The sequence below is a fragment of the Molothrus ater genome, chromosome 1 (genome assembly GCF_012460135.2).
Source record: "Molothrus ater isolate BHLD 08-10-18 breed brown headed cowbird chromosome 1, BPBGC_Mater_1.1, whole genome shotgun sequence".
Taxonomy (NCBI): domain Eukaryota; kingdom Metazoa; phylum Chordata; class Aves; order Passeriformes; family Icteridae; genus Molothrus; species Molothrus ater.
In genome coordinates, this window is record NC_050478.2 from 152,171,713 (window position 1) to 152,190,622 (window position 18,910).

Genomic DNA, 18,910 nt, shown 5'->3' on the forward strand with positions numbered 1-18,910 from the left:
TCCTCTCCTGCATGAGACAATCCCGGCTGTGCGGCTCCGCCGGGCGATGGCCGAGCAGTGAAGATGTCCATGGCCAGGCTCAACAGCGTCAATGGCTTCTTGGAGGACACCAGGATGGAGCCGGGGGACATGGGCAGGATCCTGCGCTGCCTGGAGATGGGCACCGTCCTCACCTTGTTCTACCAGAAGAAGTCGCAGAGGCCGGAGAGAAGGACCTTCCAGGTGAAGCTGGAGACGCGCCAGATCATCTGGAGCCGGACGCCCGAGAAGGTGGAGGGGGACAGTGAGTATCGGGGGGACAAGGAGGATTGGGAGGACAGGGAGGATTGGGAGGGACATGAAGGATTGGGAGGAAAGGGAGGATTGGGGGGGAGCTGGGAGGACTGGGGAGAACTGGTGAGTATCAGTGGCAGCGGTGTTGGGGGGCTGGGGATGTGCTGGTGGGATGCTGAGCTGTATTGGGGTGACTGGCTGGGGGTGTTCTGGACATGCTGGGGTGTCCTGCCACAGTGGGGTAAGTGGCTGTGGGGTGCTTGGATGTGTTGGGATGTCCTGCTGTAGTGGGGGGCTGATTGTGGGGTGCTGGATGTGTTGGGGTGCCTGGGTTTTGTGGCATGTCCTACAGTGGTGGGGTAATTGGTTGTGGGGTGCCTGGGTCTGTTGGGGTGTGCTACAGTGGTGGGGTGACTGGCTGGGGGGGTTTCTGGGCATACTGGGTTTCCCAGCCATGATGGGGTAACTATTTGTGGGGTGCCTGACTGTGTTGGGGTGTCCTGCAGTGGTGGGGTAACTGGTTGTGGGGTTCCTGGCTGTGGTGGGATGTCCTTCCATGGTGGGGTAACTGGTTATAGGGTGCTTGGTCTTGATGGGATGTCCTACAGTGGTGGGGTGACTGTTTGTGGGGTTCCTGGATGTGGTGGTGTGTTCTACCATGCTGGGGTGACTGGCTGTGGAATTCCTGGCCACACGGGGATGTCCTACCACGGTGGGATGCTCCCCCTATGGAATGTCCTACCACGGTGGGATACCCACCCCTGTGGAATATCCTACCTTGTCAGGGTGCCTGGCCACAGGGTGATTCCCATAAAAGCAGGAGCTGCTGGGGCTGAGCATCCCTCACCTCCTCCATCCCACCTTGGAAGTTGTTCTGTGGGATCAAGCTGCTTCTGTTTCATCCCCATGGATTTCTATCCTCCCTAGCAAGGAGGGAAAAGAATGGCCATCCCTGTTCCTGCTCATGGTGCTTTTTTAACCCCAAAACCCCACTGGAGCATCCATAAAAATCACCCTTCCATGTGGATTCACCGGTGGTTAGGAGGTTGTTGGGATGTTCTCCCAACAGTGGGAATTGTTGGGGCTCCATGTCTTGGTGCCCATTACCTCAAAGCTTTGAGCTAAAAAAATCCAGTTGAAGGAAGCTGGGATTGGGGTGCCATGGAGCTACACCATCACCTCATCCTACATCTCTGTGCAGGGAAGGAAATCAGTTTTGGGATATCACCTCACCTGCATGATGGCAAAACCCACCCCAGAGGTTTGGGAGGTACCTTTTTCCTGGAGAGGCTCCTCCAAAATCACCAATGACCCCCCCTAAAATCACCACCCACTGATGATTATCTGCAAGATCCAGGAAAATCCCCAGGAAGCTTCAGCTCCTGCTTGGAGGTGCTGATCCCAAGGTGGAATTCCAGCTTTGAGCCAGGAAAAGGAGGGTGGCACTCAGAGCTGAGAACAGGCATGAGCAGGATCCATGCTTGTCCAGACTTTCTGGAGACAGGAGCAGATCTGTGGGAGCAGGTGATGGGAGGAAGGGCACCCAGTTTTGGAGAGGTATTTTAGGTCCTCATGGAGAGGAACTTGTTATCCAGTCATGGAATAATGCATTTCCAGCTCCTTGTTTTTTCCGGAAGCTCTGTGCACTGCCAGGTCAGGATCTCGGGTTGCTCAGATGCTGTGCCTCAGTTTCCCCTCTGGAGCCTTAGGATGTGTCTTTTCCCATACAACAGCTCAATCTCCCCCATGGGAATGACTAGGCATCCTCCAAGGTCATCCAGAAGGATGAAAAAAGGATGAAAATCCTTCTGGAAATGTGCAGTCTGGCCATCCCATCCCACCATTCACTTTTCCTCGTCTGGAGTGGGAGAAATCCCCATCCTGGTGCTGGACTGGAGCATCCTCAACCCCTGGTCCATCCCTCTCTTCCCACTCTCTGTGATTTTATGGAAGTACCAGGATCTCCCAGACCTCATGCCTGCCCAGACCATTTTAAATCCCCCCCTTCAAGCCAGCATCCTGCTTGGAGAGGGATTAGTGGGAAGTGCTGATGTCTCTGTTAGGGACTGTCAGGGCCAGGACACGGATCCTGGCTCTCCCCTGGACCCCCAGGATAATTACATGCTTTGTTAAGCAGCCTCTGGACGCGTGTCCATGTGTCCATGCCTGGGATCATGTCCATGCCTGGGAATGCCTGGAGTGTGGCCTCCAAAATTAACCTTATCCTGGAGGGCTTCCAGCTAGTCGCCCTCAGCAGACCCCAGTTCCCAGTGCAAGGAATCTGGTGAAAAACAGCCCCAAAATGGGATCTTTACAAGAAATTAAAAGAAAGGGGGATGAAGGCAGTGTGAAAAATCCAAGAGGATTTTGGAGAGGTAGTTTGATGACACCTCCAGCCTTGTTAATGGCAAATAATTAGGGTCAGGACTTTTTTGGGAGGAGAAAATCCTGTTGGGATTTATCACTGTTGGACAAGGAGGAAATATTTTATTCCAGGTTTTAAACCACACCACAGGATCCCGGCAGGATATGGTCTTCCAATTTCCCCTGTCCAGGAGGGTCTGAGCTGCCACATCCTGCAAGAAGGGATGACCCCGGCCCAGGCCAACAGGAATTCCCAGCACAGCCATTCCCTCCAACCCCTTTGCTTCCCTCCTAATGCCTGAAAAGAAATCTCCCAGGCTCTCAGCATCCCTAAAATCCCACTGGGCAGAACCTGCTCCTCCATCATCTCCCCACCATTCCAAATCTTTTTTTGCACCACGCTGCTCGCTTTGCATTAGAAAAGAAAAGGGATTTTCGCAGCTGGAACCGACTTCCAGAGTGTTTTAATCGCCCAGGACAATGGAGACAATGCGGGGAGGAGTTTGGAGACAGAGTTCTGACAGGATCGAGGCAAATCCGCTGCAGATGTGGTTTCCAGGAAGCTGCTGCTCGGGTGCATTGTGCAGCCCCTCGCCGCTCCCTTTTCCCCTGGTTTTCCATGGGAATGGGCTGTTTGCCCTAGGGGGAAAAGGATTTTGGGGTGTTGGTGAATGAAAAACTGCTGCTGGCAGCCCAGAAATTCCCCATGTCCTCGGTTCATCCCACAGCACAGGCAGCAGGAAAATGGGAATTCTGTCCTCTGCCCCTGAGACCTGCAGAGCTGCCTCCAGCTCTGGGGTCCAGGAGCAGGATGGAGATGCTGGAGTGAGTCCAGAGGAAGCCATGGAGATGCTCCAAGGGTTGGAAACCCTCTGCTCTGGAAAGCTGGGAATGTCCATCCTGGAGAAGGGAAGGATCCAGGGAGACCTCAGGACCCCTTCCAGGGCCTAAAGGGGCTCCAGGAGAGCAGGAGAGGGACTTGGGACAAGGGATGAAGGGAGAGGACACAGGGAATCGCTTCCCACTGCCAGAGGGCAGGGATAGATGGGATATTGGGAAGAAATTCTTCCCTGTGAGGGTGGCGAGACCCTGGCAGAGATTGCTCAGAGGAGCTGTGGCTGCTCCTGGATCCCTGGAAGTGTCCAAGGCCAGGGCTTGGAGCAACCTGGTCTAGTGGAAGGTGTCCCTACCCAAGGCAGGGGTTGGAATGAGATGATCTTTAAGGTCCCTTCTGATACAAACCATTCCTGGAATTAGGAACAGCTCTCAGAGTTCAGGTGCAAGGCCAGATCCTGGAGGAGTTAAATCCAAGGAGTAGCAGCATTGCAACTTGTTAGCAAAGCCATGGTAGCCACTGGCTTCTCACCACTCCCTGGCATCCTGTGGATGGGCAGGTTTGGGGTCGAGTGGCTGCTTTTTAACCTATAAACCCATTTTTATCCCCAAAATCTGCCTGTTCTTATGGAAGAGACTTTGCTCCAAGCCACCAGAGCCACCAGTGACAACAGAGTTTCTTTCCTTGAGATCTTGTCCCAAAACAAAGCTCGTGCTGGGGTGCAGAGCTCCTGTGTGTCACTTGTGCTAAAATCCCACCCTGATCCGTGAAATTTGGCTTGCAGTCATCCAGCAAAAGAAGGCTGGATAAAGCCTCCACTGTTTTCTGGAGCTTTTCCGCCAAGAAAAACTATTCTTCCCCTCTTTTCTTGCTTAATCAGCCCAATTCCTCCCCCCATCCCTTATTCCTCCCTGCATTCAGCTTTTCTTTCCCCTTTGGATCCCCTCTTTGGATTCGGCTGAGGGTTTCCACCAAGGCACGTCTGCAGCCTTCCCCACCACCACATCGGAAACGCAGCCGGGCTGGAAATTCTCCGGGAAATGACCCATTTCCTCGGCAGGACAATACCCCTGGCGGGGTGGTCCGGCCGCCCTGGGTCACACAAAGCCCTTTCCGGTGTCGGTGGCTCGTTCCCAGAGGACAAATCTGCCTGGGGGGTGACGGTTGTGGGATCAAGAACAACTTTGTGTGTTGTTCCTAATATTATGTTATTATTCTTGCTCCCAGTGGGATGTGTCCACTGGGAAAATTGGAAATGTCCCTTGGTGGAGTAGCAGTGAGGAAGAGCGTGGTCCGGAAACCCGGCCCTGCCGCCGCTGTTGGAGCTTTATTTAGCGGGATAATGAGGGAGCAGAGCAGCAGGAAAGCAACGCCCTGCGGTCCCGGCTGCCGGGGCTCCAAATTGCCACTTTTGGGAAGAGTTCTCCAAGGAAAACATGAGCTCAGCCTATCCCAGCGCAGGGTCTGGCTTGGGGAGGACAAGGTGGCTGGAGATTTGCTGGTTGGGATGGGGTGGGATGAGCCTGGAGGATGCGTGGCAGCCACAAAGCTGGGAAAAGAGTGGGCAGCGCTGCTGGGATGCCACGTCCTGGGGACATGAGTTCCTGGAGGACACACAGGGATGGGGGCCATCAAGCATGTGGGGGCAGGGCTGCAGGGACACCCTGTCCTTGGGACACAGATCCCTGGATGAGACTTTTCTGTGGCATCCGTGGTGTTGTCACTCAGCTGTAGGAGCATTGCAGGGACCTCATCCTGGGGACATCCTGGGACACGGATCCCTGGAGGACATGTGGCTGTGTCATGCTGGTCCTCTCACACAGCTGTAGCAGCACTGCAGTTACCCCATCTTGGGGACATCCTGTGACACAGATCCCTGGAAGACACGTGGCTGTGTCATCCTGGTCCTCTCACACAGCTGAAGCAACACTGCAGGGACCCCATCCTGGGGACATCCTGGGACATGGATCCTTGGAGGACACAAGGCCATGACACCATGGTGCCATCCCACTCCAGCAGGCAGTGCCATGGAGACACCCCATCCTGGGGACACAGTTCCCTGGAGGACATGTGGCCGTGGCATCCATGGTGGTGCACTCAGCTGCAGCAGCACTCCAGGGACAACCCATACCGGGGACATCCTGGGACACTGATCCCTGGAGGACACAAGGCCATGACACCCTAGTGCTGTCCCATTCCAGCAGGCAGTGCCACAGGGACACCCCATCTTGGGATCATGGTCCCTGAATCGACATGCCATACCCATGATGCCATTGCACATCACTGGAGGACACTGGGGACGTGTCACCCTCAAAGACACGCGGCCACAGCACCCATAATTCCATCACACACTCCTGAGGGTATCCCATCCTGGCAACAAGGTTCTCCAGAGGACTCATGTCCTCCTGGAATTCCCACTTCCCTGAACCACTCACATGAGGCCATGGTGGCAGGGGACAGTTTCACTTTCCTCTCTCCCCGCAGTCGACATTCGGGAGATCAAGGAGATCCGCCTGGGGAAGAATTCCCGGGATTTCGAGCGCTACCCCGAGGATGCTCGCAAGTTGGACTTCACCATGTGCTTCATCATCCTCTACGGGATGGACTTCAGGCTGCGGACACTCAGCGTGGCTGGTGAGTTGAATCCTTCTCCATTTCCTGTGTCCTGTCCCACCCCCTTCCCAACATCCCATCATCCCTATCCCAACCTCATCGCCCTCCTCTTCCTCCAACAGCTTTCTGCGAGGAGGACATCAACCTATGGATAACGGGGCTCAACTGGCTGGTGGCTGACACCCAGAGAGCCCAGACCCCACTGCAGATTGAGAGGTGAGGAAGGACCAGCAGATCCCATTTCCTGGTCCCTGTTTTGGGAAGAAAACCTGCCCTGGGCTTGGGCCTCTTTGGGATTGAGCACTGTCTGTCCATCCTTTTCTTCCCAGGTGGCTACGGAAGCAGTTTGATGGGATGGACAGGGCCAGGGAAGGCAGGTGAGTGCCACCAGCACAGTGAGTTCAGCTGGACAGAACCATATTCCCCCTGTTGCATCCCAAATCTGGAGTTGAGCCAGGCTGGGGGTGAGGTCTGTGGGACAAGGGAGCACCAGGGTTTTTCGGATGCTTGAGGGCACCAAAAATCAGAGATTGGGTGGGTGCAGGTCACATCCTTGTGACTGTGAGGACCACTGGGATCCATCCCCAATTACACATTTTCACCAGTGCCAGAGGGGCCAGGCCATTAATGCAGCCCATAATTATCTTCCCAAACCAAGAGAATTTGGACTTAAATTATTATGGGAATGGGAATGGGCATCACCTCCAAGTAGGATGATGTCTTAAGAATGCCCATTTGGTTCTTGGATGCACTTCCTCTCCTTGTCCCTCAGCTCACACTCATGGCAGACACCACATAATTAATCTCAGAAACATGGAATCGTGGAATGGTTTGAGTTGGAAAGGACATTAAAAATCATCTAGTTCCACCTTCCACTAGACCAGGTTGCTCCAAGCCCCATCCAGCCTGGCCTTGGATACCTCCCAGAATGAGACATCCACAGTTTCCCTGGGTCCTGTGCCACTGCAGGGATCCACAGGCCAGGAGGGTAGGATCCCTATGCCAGGCACCAAGATTTGGGGTGGGACCCTTGGTGTTGGGAGCTGAGACTCATCCAGGGATCTGGCAGTACCCTGACTCTGGTTTTCCCTCTGGCAGCATCACAGTGAAGGACCTGAAGGCGATGCTCCCCCAGGTCAACTACCGCGTTCCCAACATGAGATTCCTGAGGGATAAACTCGTGGTAAGGACCCTCTGGACACCCCAGCTAGGAGGGAGATGCTCTTCAACCTGCCCCACATGGGCTGGGGCCACCGTGGTGTCCCTGGTTCCAATCGAGTGGACCCACTCTCATCCAGCCCCGTTTCCCACAGGAAGTGGAAGCCAGGAATGAGATGACTTTCTCCCACTTCATCCAGTTCTACAAAAACCTGATGTTTGATGCCCAGAAATCGGTAAGATCCATGTTTTGGCCTCCCAAATGTCCTCATCCTGGTGGGATGTGTCCCCCTCCAGCTAAGCCTGGACTCCTTCTCTGCCTTCCAGGTCATTGAGCAGCTGGAGCTCTCCTTCCCCTTGCGGTGAGTTCCCAGCTCCCATCCCAGTCAATATTCCAAGAGTTGGATCCATAGAGTGGGAAATACCGCCAGGCTGTGGGGCAGAGCAGAGAATGGGAATGGGAGAAGGGATAGGAGAGGGTAGGGGGGAAGGAATGGGAATCTGGGTGCAGAAGGGATGGGAGCAATGATGGGAGCTGGGGTGGGAGAAGGAATGGGAATATGGGTGCAGAAGAGATGGGAGCAATGATGGGAGCTGGGATAGAAGCAAAGATAGGAGCAGAAATGGGAGAAGGGGTGGGAAGGGATGGGAGATGGGGCAGCTGCCAGGGATGTAGGGACATTTCACCCTCCCCTTCTCCCAGTATCCTTGGACAGCACTGCACATTCCAGCTGGTGCCAGCCTCTCCCAGTCCCAGGGTGGAGGGACTGGTGGGAATGGGGGTCATGGGGAGGCTGAGCTGCAGATGGGCACTGATGGCCTCAACTCTGCCATGGGATCTATCCCAAATCCTTCTCCTGCTCCTCACTGGTGGCTGATCCTTGTCCCAGGAATGTGGACCGCCCTGAGCTGTGCCAAGTGTCCCTCTACGACTTCCAGAAGTTCCTGCTGCACGACCAGAAGGTGGGGCTTCCCTGAGAACTCTGCAGCCTAAGGAGCCCACATGGGATGCTCCAGCCCAGTTCCCCCCCTAACAACAGCCGTGTTTGTATCCCAGGAATCCTGGGCCAGTGACGTGGGCGTGGTGCGGGACTACATGTGCTCCTACCTCAAGGAGAGCTCCAACGACGCATCGGAGCCCTCCTTCCAGCTGGATGAGGTGGGTGGCCCCACACAGCGTCCCCACAGGGATCTCCCCGGCACCATCAGGCTCTGACCTCTCTGCTTCTCCCCACCTAGTTCCTCACATACCTCTTCTCCAAGGAAAACATGGTGATGGATGCTAAGTACGAGCGTGTGGTGCCTGAGGAGATGAACCACCCTTTGTCCCAGTACTGGATCTCCTCATCCCACAACACGTAAGGAATTTTCCCTCTCATGGGCGTTCCTCAAGGACATCCGTGAGCATCCCATCATTCTTGTCTCTCCTCTGTAGGTACCTGACAGGAGACCAGTTCTCCAGTGAGTCCTCCCTGGAGGCGTACGCCCGGTGCCTGCGGATGGGCTGCCGCTGTATCGAGTGTGAGTCCCACCAGCCCTTCACAGGGATGCTGGAACCCCTCATGTCCCATCAAACAGACTATTCCCTGCCCCCATCCCATGCCACCAGGGCACAGGAACTTTCCCTGACATTTGGGTGCTCAAAAAATAGTTCCCAGCACGTAGTTGATGGCAAACATGAATTAACCAAGGTGTTTTCCTACTCAGTGGATTGCTGGGATGGCCCGGACGATCTCCCCATCATCTACCATGGCCACACACTGACCTCCAAGATCAAATTCCTGGATGTGCTGCACACCATCAAGGAGCACGCCTTCGTCACCTCTGAGTAAGCCCCAGCTCCCCCAATGATCTCTAAGTTCTGCGAAAATCTCCCTCACCTTCATCTGAGGCCACCATTCCCACCTGCTTGCTCCAGGTTCCCCATCATTCTCTCCATCGAAGACCACTGCAGCATTGTCCAGCAGAGGAACATGGCCTGTCACTTCAAGAAGGTTTTTGGGGACATGCTCCTCACCAAGCCAGTGGACATCAACGCCGATGAGTTGCCCTCGCCCACCCAGCTCAAGAAGAAGATCCTAATCAAGGTGTGGAGCAGGCAAAACGCCTCTTTGCAGGAGGGACACAGATTGTGTCAGGTTCTGCACCAAGAGATGGTCAAGGGGAGCAAGGGATGGTGGGAAGGCACCTGTGGGAGGTTGATCCTGAGGGTTGGGAGGTCAGTGTGACCCATGGCCACCACTGAGCTCCCCTCCCTTGGTGTCCCCCAGCACAAGAAACTGGTTGAAGGGAACCTGTATGAGGAGGTCTCCACCGCCAGTTACTCAGAGAACGACATCAGCAACTCCATCAAGAATGGAATTCTCTACCTTGAAGACCCCATCGACCACGTAAGGAAGGCCCTCAGGGGCTGAGTGGGATCTGTCAGACAGTGGGGTTTGGATGGGCTCTCCTAGACCACTGCTATGCTGTGAAGGGGAAGAAAGGGATTAAAAACCCCATCCCAAAGCTCCATCCCTTCGTGTCATGCTCTTCCTCACCCCACCAATGCTCTTCCTCCTTCCCAGACCTGGAGCCCTCATTATTTTGTCCTGACAAGCAACAAGATTTACTACTCAGAGGAGACATCCCGCTACCAGTTCAACGAGGATGAAGAGGAGGTGGAGCAGAAGGAGGTGCGTGAGGGGCAGGACACACCCACAGGGCGAGGCGACAACTCTGTGGGGAGGGTGACAGGGTGACAACACCCACTTTGGGATGAACTTGCAGGAGTTCAACAACAACGAGCTGCACTTCACGGAGAAGTGGTTCCACGGCAAGCTCGGGGGTGGCCGTGACGGGCGACAGATTGCAGAGAAGCTGCTGCACGAGTACTGCACCGAGACGGGCGGCAAAGACGGCACCTTCCTGGTGCGCGAGAGCGAGACCTTCGTGGGCGACTACACCCTCTCCTTCTGGTAGGAGCTCCAGCAGGGAGGCAGGATCCCACCCTCCCTGGGTGACCCTCCAGTCAGTGCCTGGTTTGGTGGCTGGAATGGCTTTTTTGGGGAAATGTCACCTTTTTGTGCAGACCCCAAAGTGTGGGATGGTGGAGATGTGGACCCAGATTGACTTGGCTTTCTCCCACCCCCATGGCAGGAGGTCCAGCCGGGTGCAGCACTGCCGGATCCACTCGAGGCAGGAGGCTGGGGCCACCAAGTTCTACCTGACAGACAACCTGGTCTTCGACAGCCTCTACAGCCTCATCTGCCACTACCGGGAGGTGCCGCTGCGCTGCAACGAGTTCGAGATGCGCCTCACCGACCCCGTCCCCCAACCCAACGCCCACGAGAGCAAAGAGTGAGGATCCTTCGAATCCCCATCCCCTCAATCCCATGGGTCCACCGGCCTCCTCCAGCCCCAGCAGGGTGTGGAGATGCCGATGCCAGCCCCCTGTCTCCATGTTCTCCCTGGGCAGGTGGTACCACGCCAGCTTGACGCGTCTCCAGGCTGAGCACATGCTGATGCGGGTCCCACGGGATGGAGCGTTCCTGGTGCGGAAGCGCAGCGAGCCCAACTCCTATGCCATCTCCTTCCGGTGAGTGGGGCCACACGAGGCCACTTGGGCTTGGCCAAGCTGAGGATTTTTTTTGTGATAATTTGTCTGCTGTGACCCCGAGCTAGGTGGCAGGGGTTTGCTGTGGGTGACACAGTGGGACACGTGATGGTGTCATGAAAGGGAAATCCTCTCTGTGACGTCCTCGGGGTGTTCACCTTGGTGGCATCCCCAAGCATCAGTTCCTGCCCATCCCCATCGTGGAGCCAGGATTTGGCCACCTCTCACCCATCCCATTCCCATCTCTCCTGGCCCCAGGGCGGAGGGGAAGATCAAGCACTGCCGCATCCAGCAGGAAGGGCGGCTCTTCATGCTGGGCAGCTCGGCTGAGTTCGAGAGCCTCGTGGACCTCATCAGCTACTACGAGAAGCACCCGCTGTACCGCAAGATGAAGCTGCGCTACCCCATCAACGAGGAGACCCTGGAGAAGATGGGCACCACTGTGAGTTCTCCCAGCAGTGGGGGTGGTGGAGGTTCTGTGCCACAGGAAACCAAGCCCCCTCCTCAGCGCCACCAGCTTCCAGAATTTTGGTTGGAGCCCAGCCAGAACCAGCCAAGCTCGTTACACTGTCGTCACCCAGCATTAAAACTCCACCATAATTCCTTTTTCCAACAAGTTGCAAGGGGATATTACATCCCACTCAACCTCCTCCCCTCCCTTCATAGCCCTGCCCACAGCCAGGTGACCCCCTCAGGTATTTCTCCTTGCAGGAACTGGACTATGGAGCCCTGTATGAGGTGCGGACCCCTCATTTCTACGTAGAGGCCAACAAGATGCCAATGGCCAGGGTAAGGGGCCAAGCTGGTGTCCTGGGGAGGTGGTGAGTGGTGGGATATGGCAATTCCGAGTGCTGGGGTTCCTGGATGGTCCCTCCTCACATCCACACCTCCCAGCATCGCTGACCAGAGAAATGGTTGAGTTGTGCTCCGTTTCTTTGACCCTCAAGTGATGCTGGAGCTGGACCCAGCCAACATCACCATCACCTGGGGACAGTCCGAGCTCCAGTGACAGCATTGTCACAGTGTGGTGGAGGACAGGGCTGGAGAGACCCCAGCCTGGAGCAGGGACCTCATAGAAGTTTGCCCCAACAGCAAGGAAGTCCCTTTGCACTGGGAAACCCTTAAAAAGCAGGTCTAGGGTCAGCTCCTAGGTAGTGCAGTCTCCATCCTCAGAGGTTTTTGAGACTTGGTTGTTCTCAGAGTTGTCTAAGTCTCCACCCTTGTGGGTTTTTGTAACTGGACATATTTTGGAGTTAATCTTGGAAGAGGCTGGTCTGGAGCCCTAAGGTTCCTTTCCTGTGATCCTACAATCCCATGGTCCAGCACTGCTGCTGCCTTAATTGTCCCTTTGCTGCAAGGTATGACCACACAGAGGAAAACTTAACCCAAAGGGGTTTTTTCCAGGGAATGTGGTAATATCAGAGGATTAACCCTTCAGTGCACCAGGTGAGACAACTGGGGATCCCAAAAAAGGAACCTGATCGGCTCTGAATGTGGTGATCCTGAAGGACCACAGGCACCTCCAGCCCTCCTGTCCCCTCTAACCTATCCAGTGAAAGCTGGAGAGGCACTTTTTGTCAGGAACTGCAGATAGGTCAAGGAGTAATAGATACAAAATGGAGGAAATTCAGGTTAGATGTTAGGAAGAAATTTTTTACTGTGAGGGTGGTGAGACACTGGAATGGAGAAGTTGTGGATGGTCCCTCCCTGGAAGTGCCCAAGGCCAGGTTGGACGGAGCTTGGAGCATCTAGTGGAAGGTGTTTCTGCCCATGGTGGGATGGGTTGGAATGTGATCACCTTTAAGGTCTATTCCAGCCCCTTAACATTCTGTGATGCCATGAATTGGGGTCAGGATCCCCCACACTCCACAATGGGGGCTCGAGGGGCTGGGCTGAGTGTGTCACCAGGGGCTGGGTGGTGACACACGTGTCCCTCTTCCCGGTGTCCCCAGTGCACGGTGAAGGCTCTGTATGACTACAAAGCACAACGGGAGGACGAGCTGTCATTTTGCAAGCAGGCCATCATCCACAACGTGGACAAGCAGGACGGTGGCTGGTGAGGGCTGTCACTTGGGTGTCACCGTGGGCGGGAGATGGAGGGGACACCCCGGGTATTCCCACAGCGGGTTTTAACTCAGCCTCCTTCTTTGTCCCCCCACCCTTTCTCCAACCACCCCCTGGCACCGCATGCAGCAGGGACACCCCTGTCCCCCCCTCCCCAAAATCTGTCCGCTCGCCTTGATCCTCTCACCCCTTGCAGGTGGCGGGGGGACTACGGGGGCAAGAAGCAGCTCTGGTTCCCGGCCAACTACGTGGAGGAGATCGTTGGCACCCAGGCGCAGGAGCAGGATGAGGCTGTGAGTGTCACCTCTCTGGGATCCTGGGAGCAAGGACATTGGAGGCTCCCAAGAGCCTTGACAAAATCCAGACCCTTATTCTGAGGCTGGGAGATGCTCACAATCCTGATCCAGCTTGGATTCTTAGCCACAGGCTGGGGGATGCTCATGGTTCTGCTCCAGCCTAGACCCTTATCCAGAGTCTGGGGAATATTCCCGGCCCTACTCCAACTTGGACCTATTTCTGGGACTTGGGAAATGCCCCTGGTCCTTTGACAGCCCAGATCTTTATCCAGTGGCTGAGGAATGCTCCTGGTCCTCTCCAGCCGGACCCTTACCCTGAGGCTGGGGGATGATTGTGCTCCTGCTCCAGTCCAGATTCTTATCTGGAGACTGAGGGATGTTCTTGGCCCCACTCCCACTTAGACGATTTATTAGGAACTGGAGGATGCTCCCAGTCCTGTTCCAGCCCTGATCTCTGTCTGGAGGCTGGGTAATAATCTTGGCCACACTCCAGCTTGGATCCTTGCCTGGAAACTGGAGGATGCTCCCAGCCTTGTGCCAGCCCAGACCCTTATCCAGAATCTGGGGATGCTCCTGGTCCCACAGAGTCAGGGGATGCTCTTGGTCCTGCTCCAACCCAGACCTTTATCCAGAATCTAGGGGATGCTCCCAGCCCTGTACCAGCCATGACCCTTATCCAGAGGCTGAGGGATGCTCCTGGTCGTACTCCAACCCAGCTCTTGGGGTGATGCTCCTGGATGTTTTTTCCCTTCTTTTCCTCAGATTTGTCCAGCTCGGAGGGCTGGGTGGTGGCTGCCTATAACCCACAGGTCTCTCCTATTTTACCTCTTCCTTCCTCTCTTGCAGTCATCAGAAAACAGCCCCCTGGGGAACTTCCTGAAGGGCTTCATCGATGTCCCATCCTGCCATGTCGGTGAGTGTCCCTACTTATGGATTTGGGGGGAATTTGGAGGAATTGGGATCTCCAGATGATTCAGGGGACATTTTCCCTTGATTCCAAGGGCATGTTTCAGCATGGTAAAGCTGAAGCCACACATTGGAAAAAATGGGATCCACACAGGAGGATCCTGATGGATGGTGGGGTGCCAGGAGGGGCTGGTGGGGGCCCGGGAGCGGGACCGCTGAGGTTTCGTTTGCTCCACAGAGCCATCCGTTGGGAATGTCTTCAAGTAAAGCCCCCCTCTGATGTCCTTATAGTTATCTCCAAAGACGGGAGGAGCTCCAAACCATTTGTCTTCACCATCCATTCCCAGCAGATGTCCCACGCAGCGCAGTCGCTGGACGTGGCCGCAGACACGCAGGAGGAACTCAGCGAGTGGGTGGCCAAGATCCGGGAGGCCACACAGAACGCCGACGCCAGGGTGAGGGGATGCAGAGGATGGGGCTGGATGGTCCCTTTCTCTTGGAGATTGTTCCTCATATCTCCAAAGGAAGAGTCTGGGGGAAGACTTGCAGCTCCTGTTTTTCCTGGTGCAGATGCAAGAGGGGAAGATCATGGAGCGGAGGAAGAAGATCGCCCTGGAGCTCTCGGAGCTGGTCGTGTATTGCCGCCCGGTGCCGTTTGATGAGGACAGTAAGTCCTGGAGAAGTGGGATAAAGGCATGAAGCATGGAAAGAGACAGGTGGGAAGAACTATCCAGGTCTCATTCCTTCCCTGATGGCGACTTGGTGCTTGCAGAGATTGGCACAGACAAGGCATGTTACCGGGACATGTCCTCCTTCCCCGAGACCAAGGCGGAGAAATACGCCAACCGCAGCAAGGGCAAGAAGTTCCTGCAGTACAACCGCCGCCAGCTGAGCCGCATCTACCCCAAGGGACAGCGCCTGGACTCCTCCAACTATGACCCACTGCCCATGTGGATCTGTGGGAGCCAACTCGTGGCCCTCAACTTCCAGACGCCCGGTAAATGCTGCTCCTGGGGTTGTTGTTGGGCTCATTCCCAAAGGTTGTCTCAAAATTCCCATTCCCAGTGCTTCTGCCCTGGGTCATCTTGTTGGAGGTGGTTTGTGTGATCTCTCCAAGCTTTGTCTCCATCCTCATGGGGACATAAGTGGTTTGGATGCTCTTCAACCTTTTCCTCATCCTGATGGGAACACAGGAGGTGGTTTGGATGACCTCTCCAAGCTTTGTTCTCATCCTGATAGGGATAGAGGAAGTGGCTTGGATGATCTTTCCAAGCTTTGTCCTCATCCTGATGGAAACACAGGAGGTGGTTTGGATGCTCTCCATCCCGTGTCTCACCCTGATGGGGATGCAGGGGGTGGTTTGAAAGATCTCTCCAACCTTTGTCCTTATCCTGGTGGGGACAAGGGTGGTTTGGATTCTCTCAAGTCTTTGTCCTCATCCTGATGGGGCTATCTCCATGCAATCCTTGGGTGATTCATGCAAAATTCAGCTGCATTCCTCCTCCAACCACAGCCGGGGGCTCTTAGTCGGGTTTGCAGGGTAGGACCTTCTAACCAAGAACCTGGGGGAGGTCCCTGAGCCCCACACTCAGATCTGCTCTGTCCCCACGGCCACAGACAAACCGATGCAGCTGAACCAGGCGCTCTTCATGCTCGGTGGCCGCAGCGGCTACGTCCTGCAGCCAGACATCATGAGGGACGAGACCTTCGACCCCTTCGACAAGAACAGCCTGAAGATTGTGGAGCCCATCACAGTCCAGCTGCAGGCAAGTGTGCAAGGATAGCAAGACCACCTTGAGGAGGTCACCATCAAGATGGGAACTCCTTCCTTATTTTTGGGTCAACCAGGGGCAGTTTTTTAATTTTTCCAGCTACATATTTGCTCCATAGAGCTTGTTACTCTTGGGAGATCTTCTTCATCCAGACCTCATCCTCTTCTTCCTCCTCTTTCTCCCACAGATCCTTGGTGCCCGGCACCTGCCCAAGAACGGGAGGAGCATCGTGTGCCCCTTTGTGGAGGTGGAGGTTTGCGGCTCCGAGTATGACAACAGCAAGAACAAGACAGATGTCGTAGGTGAGAGACCACACAGGTGATGTCCCCACCCTCAGGGACAGCCCTGACTCTGCCTTCTGTCATCCTCTTGAGAGGATATGTGAGTGATGGGGCCGGATTTTGTGCTCTCTCCCACAGCTGACAATGGCTTCAACCCCGTCTGGCTCTTCAAGCAGTTCGTCTTCGATATCAACAACCCCGAGTTTGCCTTCCTCCGCTTCGTGGTGTATGAGGAGGACATGTTCAGTGACCCCAACTTCTTGGCACAAGCCACCTTCCCTGTCAAGGGCCTCAAAACAGGTATGGTCTTTCCATCATCATCATCATCATCATCATCATCATCATCATCATCATCTCCTTCATAGTCCTGGAATCACAGAAGGGTTTGGATTGAAAGGGGCCTTTAAAGGTCATCTCGTCCAACCCCCCTCCAATCATCATTATCTCCATCATTATCATCATCATGATCTCCATGATTAAGTCATGGAGTCATAAAAGGGTTTGGTTTGGAAGGGACCTTTAAAGATCTTCTAGTGCAACCCTCCTGCAATTGTCATCATCGTGGTCTCCATCACTGAGTCATGGAATCATGGAAGGGTTTGGGTAGGAAGGGGCTTTTAAAGGTCATCCAGTCCAAATCCCTTTCAACCATCACCTTCATCATCTCCGTCACAGATCATGGAAACAGAAGGTTTGGGTTGGAAGGGACCTCTAAAAGTCATTGAGTCCAACTCTCCTGCATTGTCATCATCATCATCATGACCTCCATCATTAAGTCATGGAGTCATAGAAGGGTTTGGGTTGAAAGGACCTCTAAAGTTCTTCTAGTGCAAACCCCTGCAATCATCATCATTATCTCCCTGGGGTCCTGGCCATGGTGAGGGGCTTGGACCCTCCTGTGGTGCTGAGCTCGTGTTGTGATGTTGCGTCCAGGCTATCGGTCAGTGCCGTTGAAGAACAGCTACACCGAGGACCTGGAGCTCGCCTCCCTACTCATCCACATCGAAATCATCAACGCCAAGGCAGGTGGCCCAGGAAGCTTGGGAAACCTGGAACAAGGGGAACCAAATCTTTGGTGCGTCCTGCCCATCACACCATCCTCACACGCTTGTTTTGGAGCAGGAGGAAGATGAGGAGAACCTCTACTCGTCCATCCAGCAGCTCCGGGACCGTGCCAGCGAGCTCTCCAGCCAGGTCTCCAGCTACGAGCGCACCAACGGCTGCGATTCCCGCTACCAGCAGCGCCTGGACGAGCTCCGGGCGGCCCAGGAGCGGCTCATGGAGCTCACTGAAGTCCGCAACCGCAAGTGAGTTGTCCCCTCCCTGTGGTTTCAGGAGGTCCCTCTTGGGGAGGGTCTCTAAGGCCACCACCCTGCTCCCCACCAGGTTGATGGAGAAGAAGAAGAGGGACCGGCAGATGGTCACCAAACGCAGCTGAGCTGGAGGGACTCAGAGCTGAGGAGCTCCCCCAGCCACCTCCTCCTGCCACAAAGGGAGGTGGGGTGGCCACATCTGGACCTCCCACCACGCCCAGGGCTGGGTGACAGCAGCGTGACAAATTCGGGGATGAAAGGGGGCCTTGGGTAGCTGTGCCTGTGACGGGGGTGAGGCGGGAGGTGGGATGCTCTGGCTTCAATCCCAGGCGCCTCCAGCTTCATCCCACATTCCCTGGGGCTCATGGCCACGTCCTTGTCCCCACAAGGTGGCCGCAGTGGCTCTTCCTCACCCAATGTTCTCAATGTCCCACCATCCCATGGCAGACCCATGACCGATGGGGAAACTGAGGCACAGGGGCCCAGCTGGCCCAGGATGGGGCAGGACCAGTCACCTCCATCCTGGGCACAGGTGTCAGGACTGGCTGGTGGTGAGACACCAGGATGGGGACACAGGGGACACTTTTGGGGGGCTTAGGGGAGTATTTTGCTCCCCTGCTATAAATACCTGTATTTTCTTCTTTTATCCAGCGTGTACATATGGCGTGGGGGGAGGGAGTGTCTGTACCAGCCACAGTATTAGGGCACAAGGGGGACCCCAAAATGTCCAGAGATGTCCCAGCATGGGACCAAGGGAGCAGGGGACCAAGTCTGGGGCTGTCCAACAAAGCAGAGTGGCCTGTGACAGGGTGCCCTGAGTAGGCACCTGGTAAATACAGGCAGCAAGGTGGCCCCAGAGGGGACAGGGATGTCCCCAAGGTGACCCAGAGTTGTCACCAAACTCTGGGAGTGGGGACAGATCCTGACAGTAAAGCCAGCTGAGGTAGTGGCCAGCCTGATGGTGTCTGGGGACATCTTGGGGTGTCCCCTGGAGTCGGGGTGTCCCAGCAGGGGGGACATGTGTATTCTTTGTATGAAAATAAATCTATTTAGCCAATATTTATACCCTGCTGCTGTGACCTGGTGTCCCCTTCCAGCTCTGCTGCCACCTCAAGGTCCCCAGGGTAGGGGAGGTGGCTTGGTAGTCCCAGATCCAGTGTGTCACCCTTGTCCCAGCAGCAGTGGGGACACTTGGGGGTGTGTTGTGGCAGGCAGGGCCACCCAGGAAGGACCCAAGGCAGAGGGACACAGGACACAAGGCAGAGGGACACCGGGACAATGGGTACAAGGTTGTGGGGACACAGGGCCATGGGGGACATGAGGCCATGGGGTCAGAGGGCTCTGGGGACACAGCTATGCAGGATCACAGGGCCATGCCATGGGGACACATATGGGTCCATAGGGATTTGGGTCCTTGGGAACACACACATGGATCCATAG

General features: G+C 55.4%; 1 protein-coding gene across 1 annotated transcript; it reads left to right on the forward strand.

Moving 5' to 3' along the window:
• Nucleotides 1-63: 63 nt before the first annotated feature.
• Nucleotides 64-18,529, forward strand: LOC118695508 (1-phosphatidylinositol 4,5-bisphosphate phosphodiesterase gamma-1-like). Its single transcript, XM_036397105.2, has 32 exons — nt 64-283; nt 5,957-6,106; nt 6,208-6,301; nt 6,415-6,462; nt 7,184-7,268; nt 7,399-7,479; nt 7,571-7,605; nt 8,134-8,206; nt 8,301-8,402; nt 8,483-8,601; nt 8,679-8,764; nt 8,951-9,071; nt 9,162-9,330; nt 9,514-9,633; nt 9,811-9,918; nt 10,013-10,200; nt 10,382-10,582; nt 10,701-10,820; nt 11,097-11,280; nt 11,550-11,627; nt 12,791-12,894; nt 13,099-13,195; nt 14,045-14,111; nt 14,396-14,559; nt 14,675-14,771; nt 14,877-15,101; nt 15,722-15,870; nt 16,064-16,178; nt 16,296-16,457; nt 17,091-17,179; nt 17,280-17,464; nt 17,544-18,529. The coding sequence occupies exons 1-32, from the start codon at nt 64-66 to the stop codon at nt 17,593-17,595; spliced, it is 3,888 nt and encodes a 1,295-aa protein (XP_036252998.1). The 3' UTR covers nt 17,596-18,529.
• Nucleotides 18,530-18,910: the final 381 nt, after the last annotated feature.

Excerpts from the sequence above, each read along its gene's own strand:
- LOC118695508 (XM_036397105.2), top strand. The coding sequence starts at position 64 with ATGTCCATGGCCAGGCTCAACAGCGTCAATGGCTTCTTGGAGGACACC. Across the intron at positions 7,269-7,398 it reads TCCTGAGGGATAAACTCGTG|GAAGTGGAAGCCAGGAATGA; the intron begins GTAAGGACCCTC and ends CGTTTCCCACAG. Across the intron at positions 8,403-8,482 it reads CCTCCTTCCAGCTGGATGAG|TTCCTCACATACCTCTTCTC; the intron begins GTGGGTGGCCCC and ends CTCCCCACCTAG.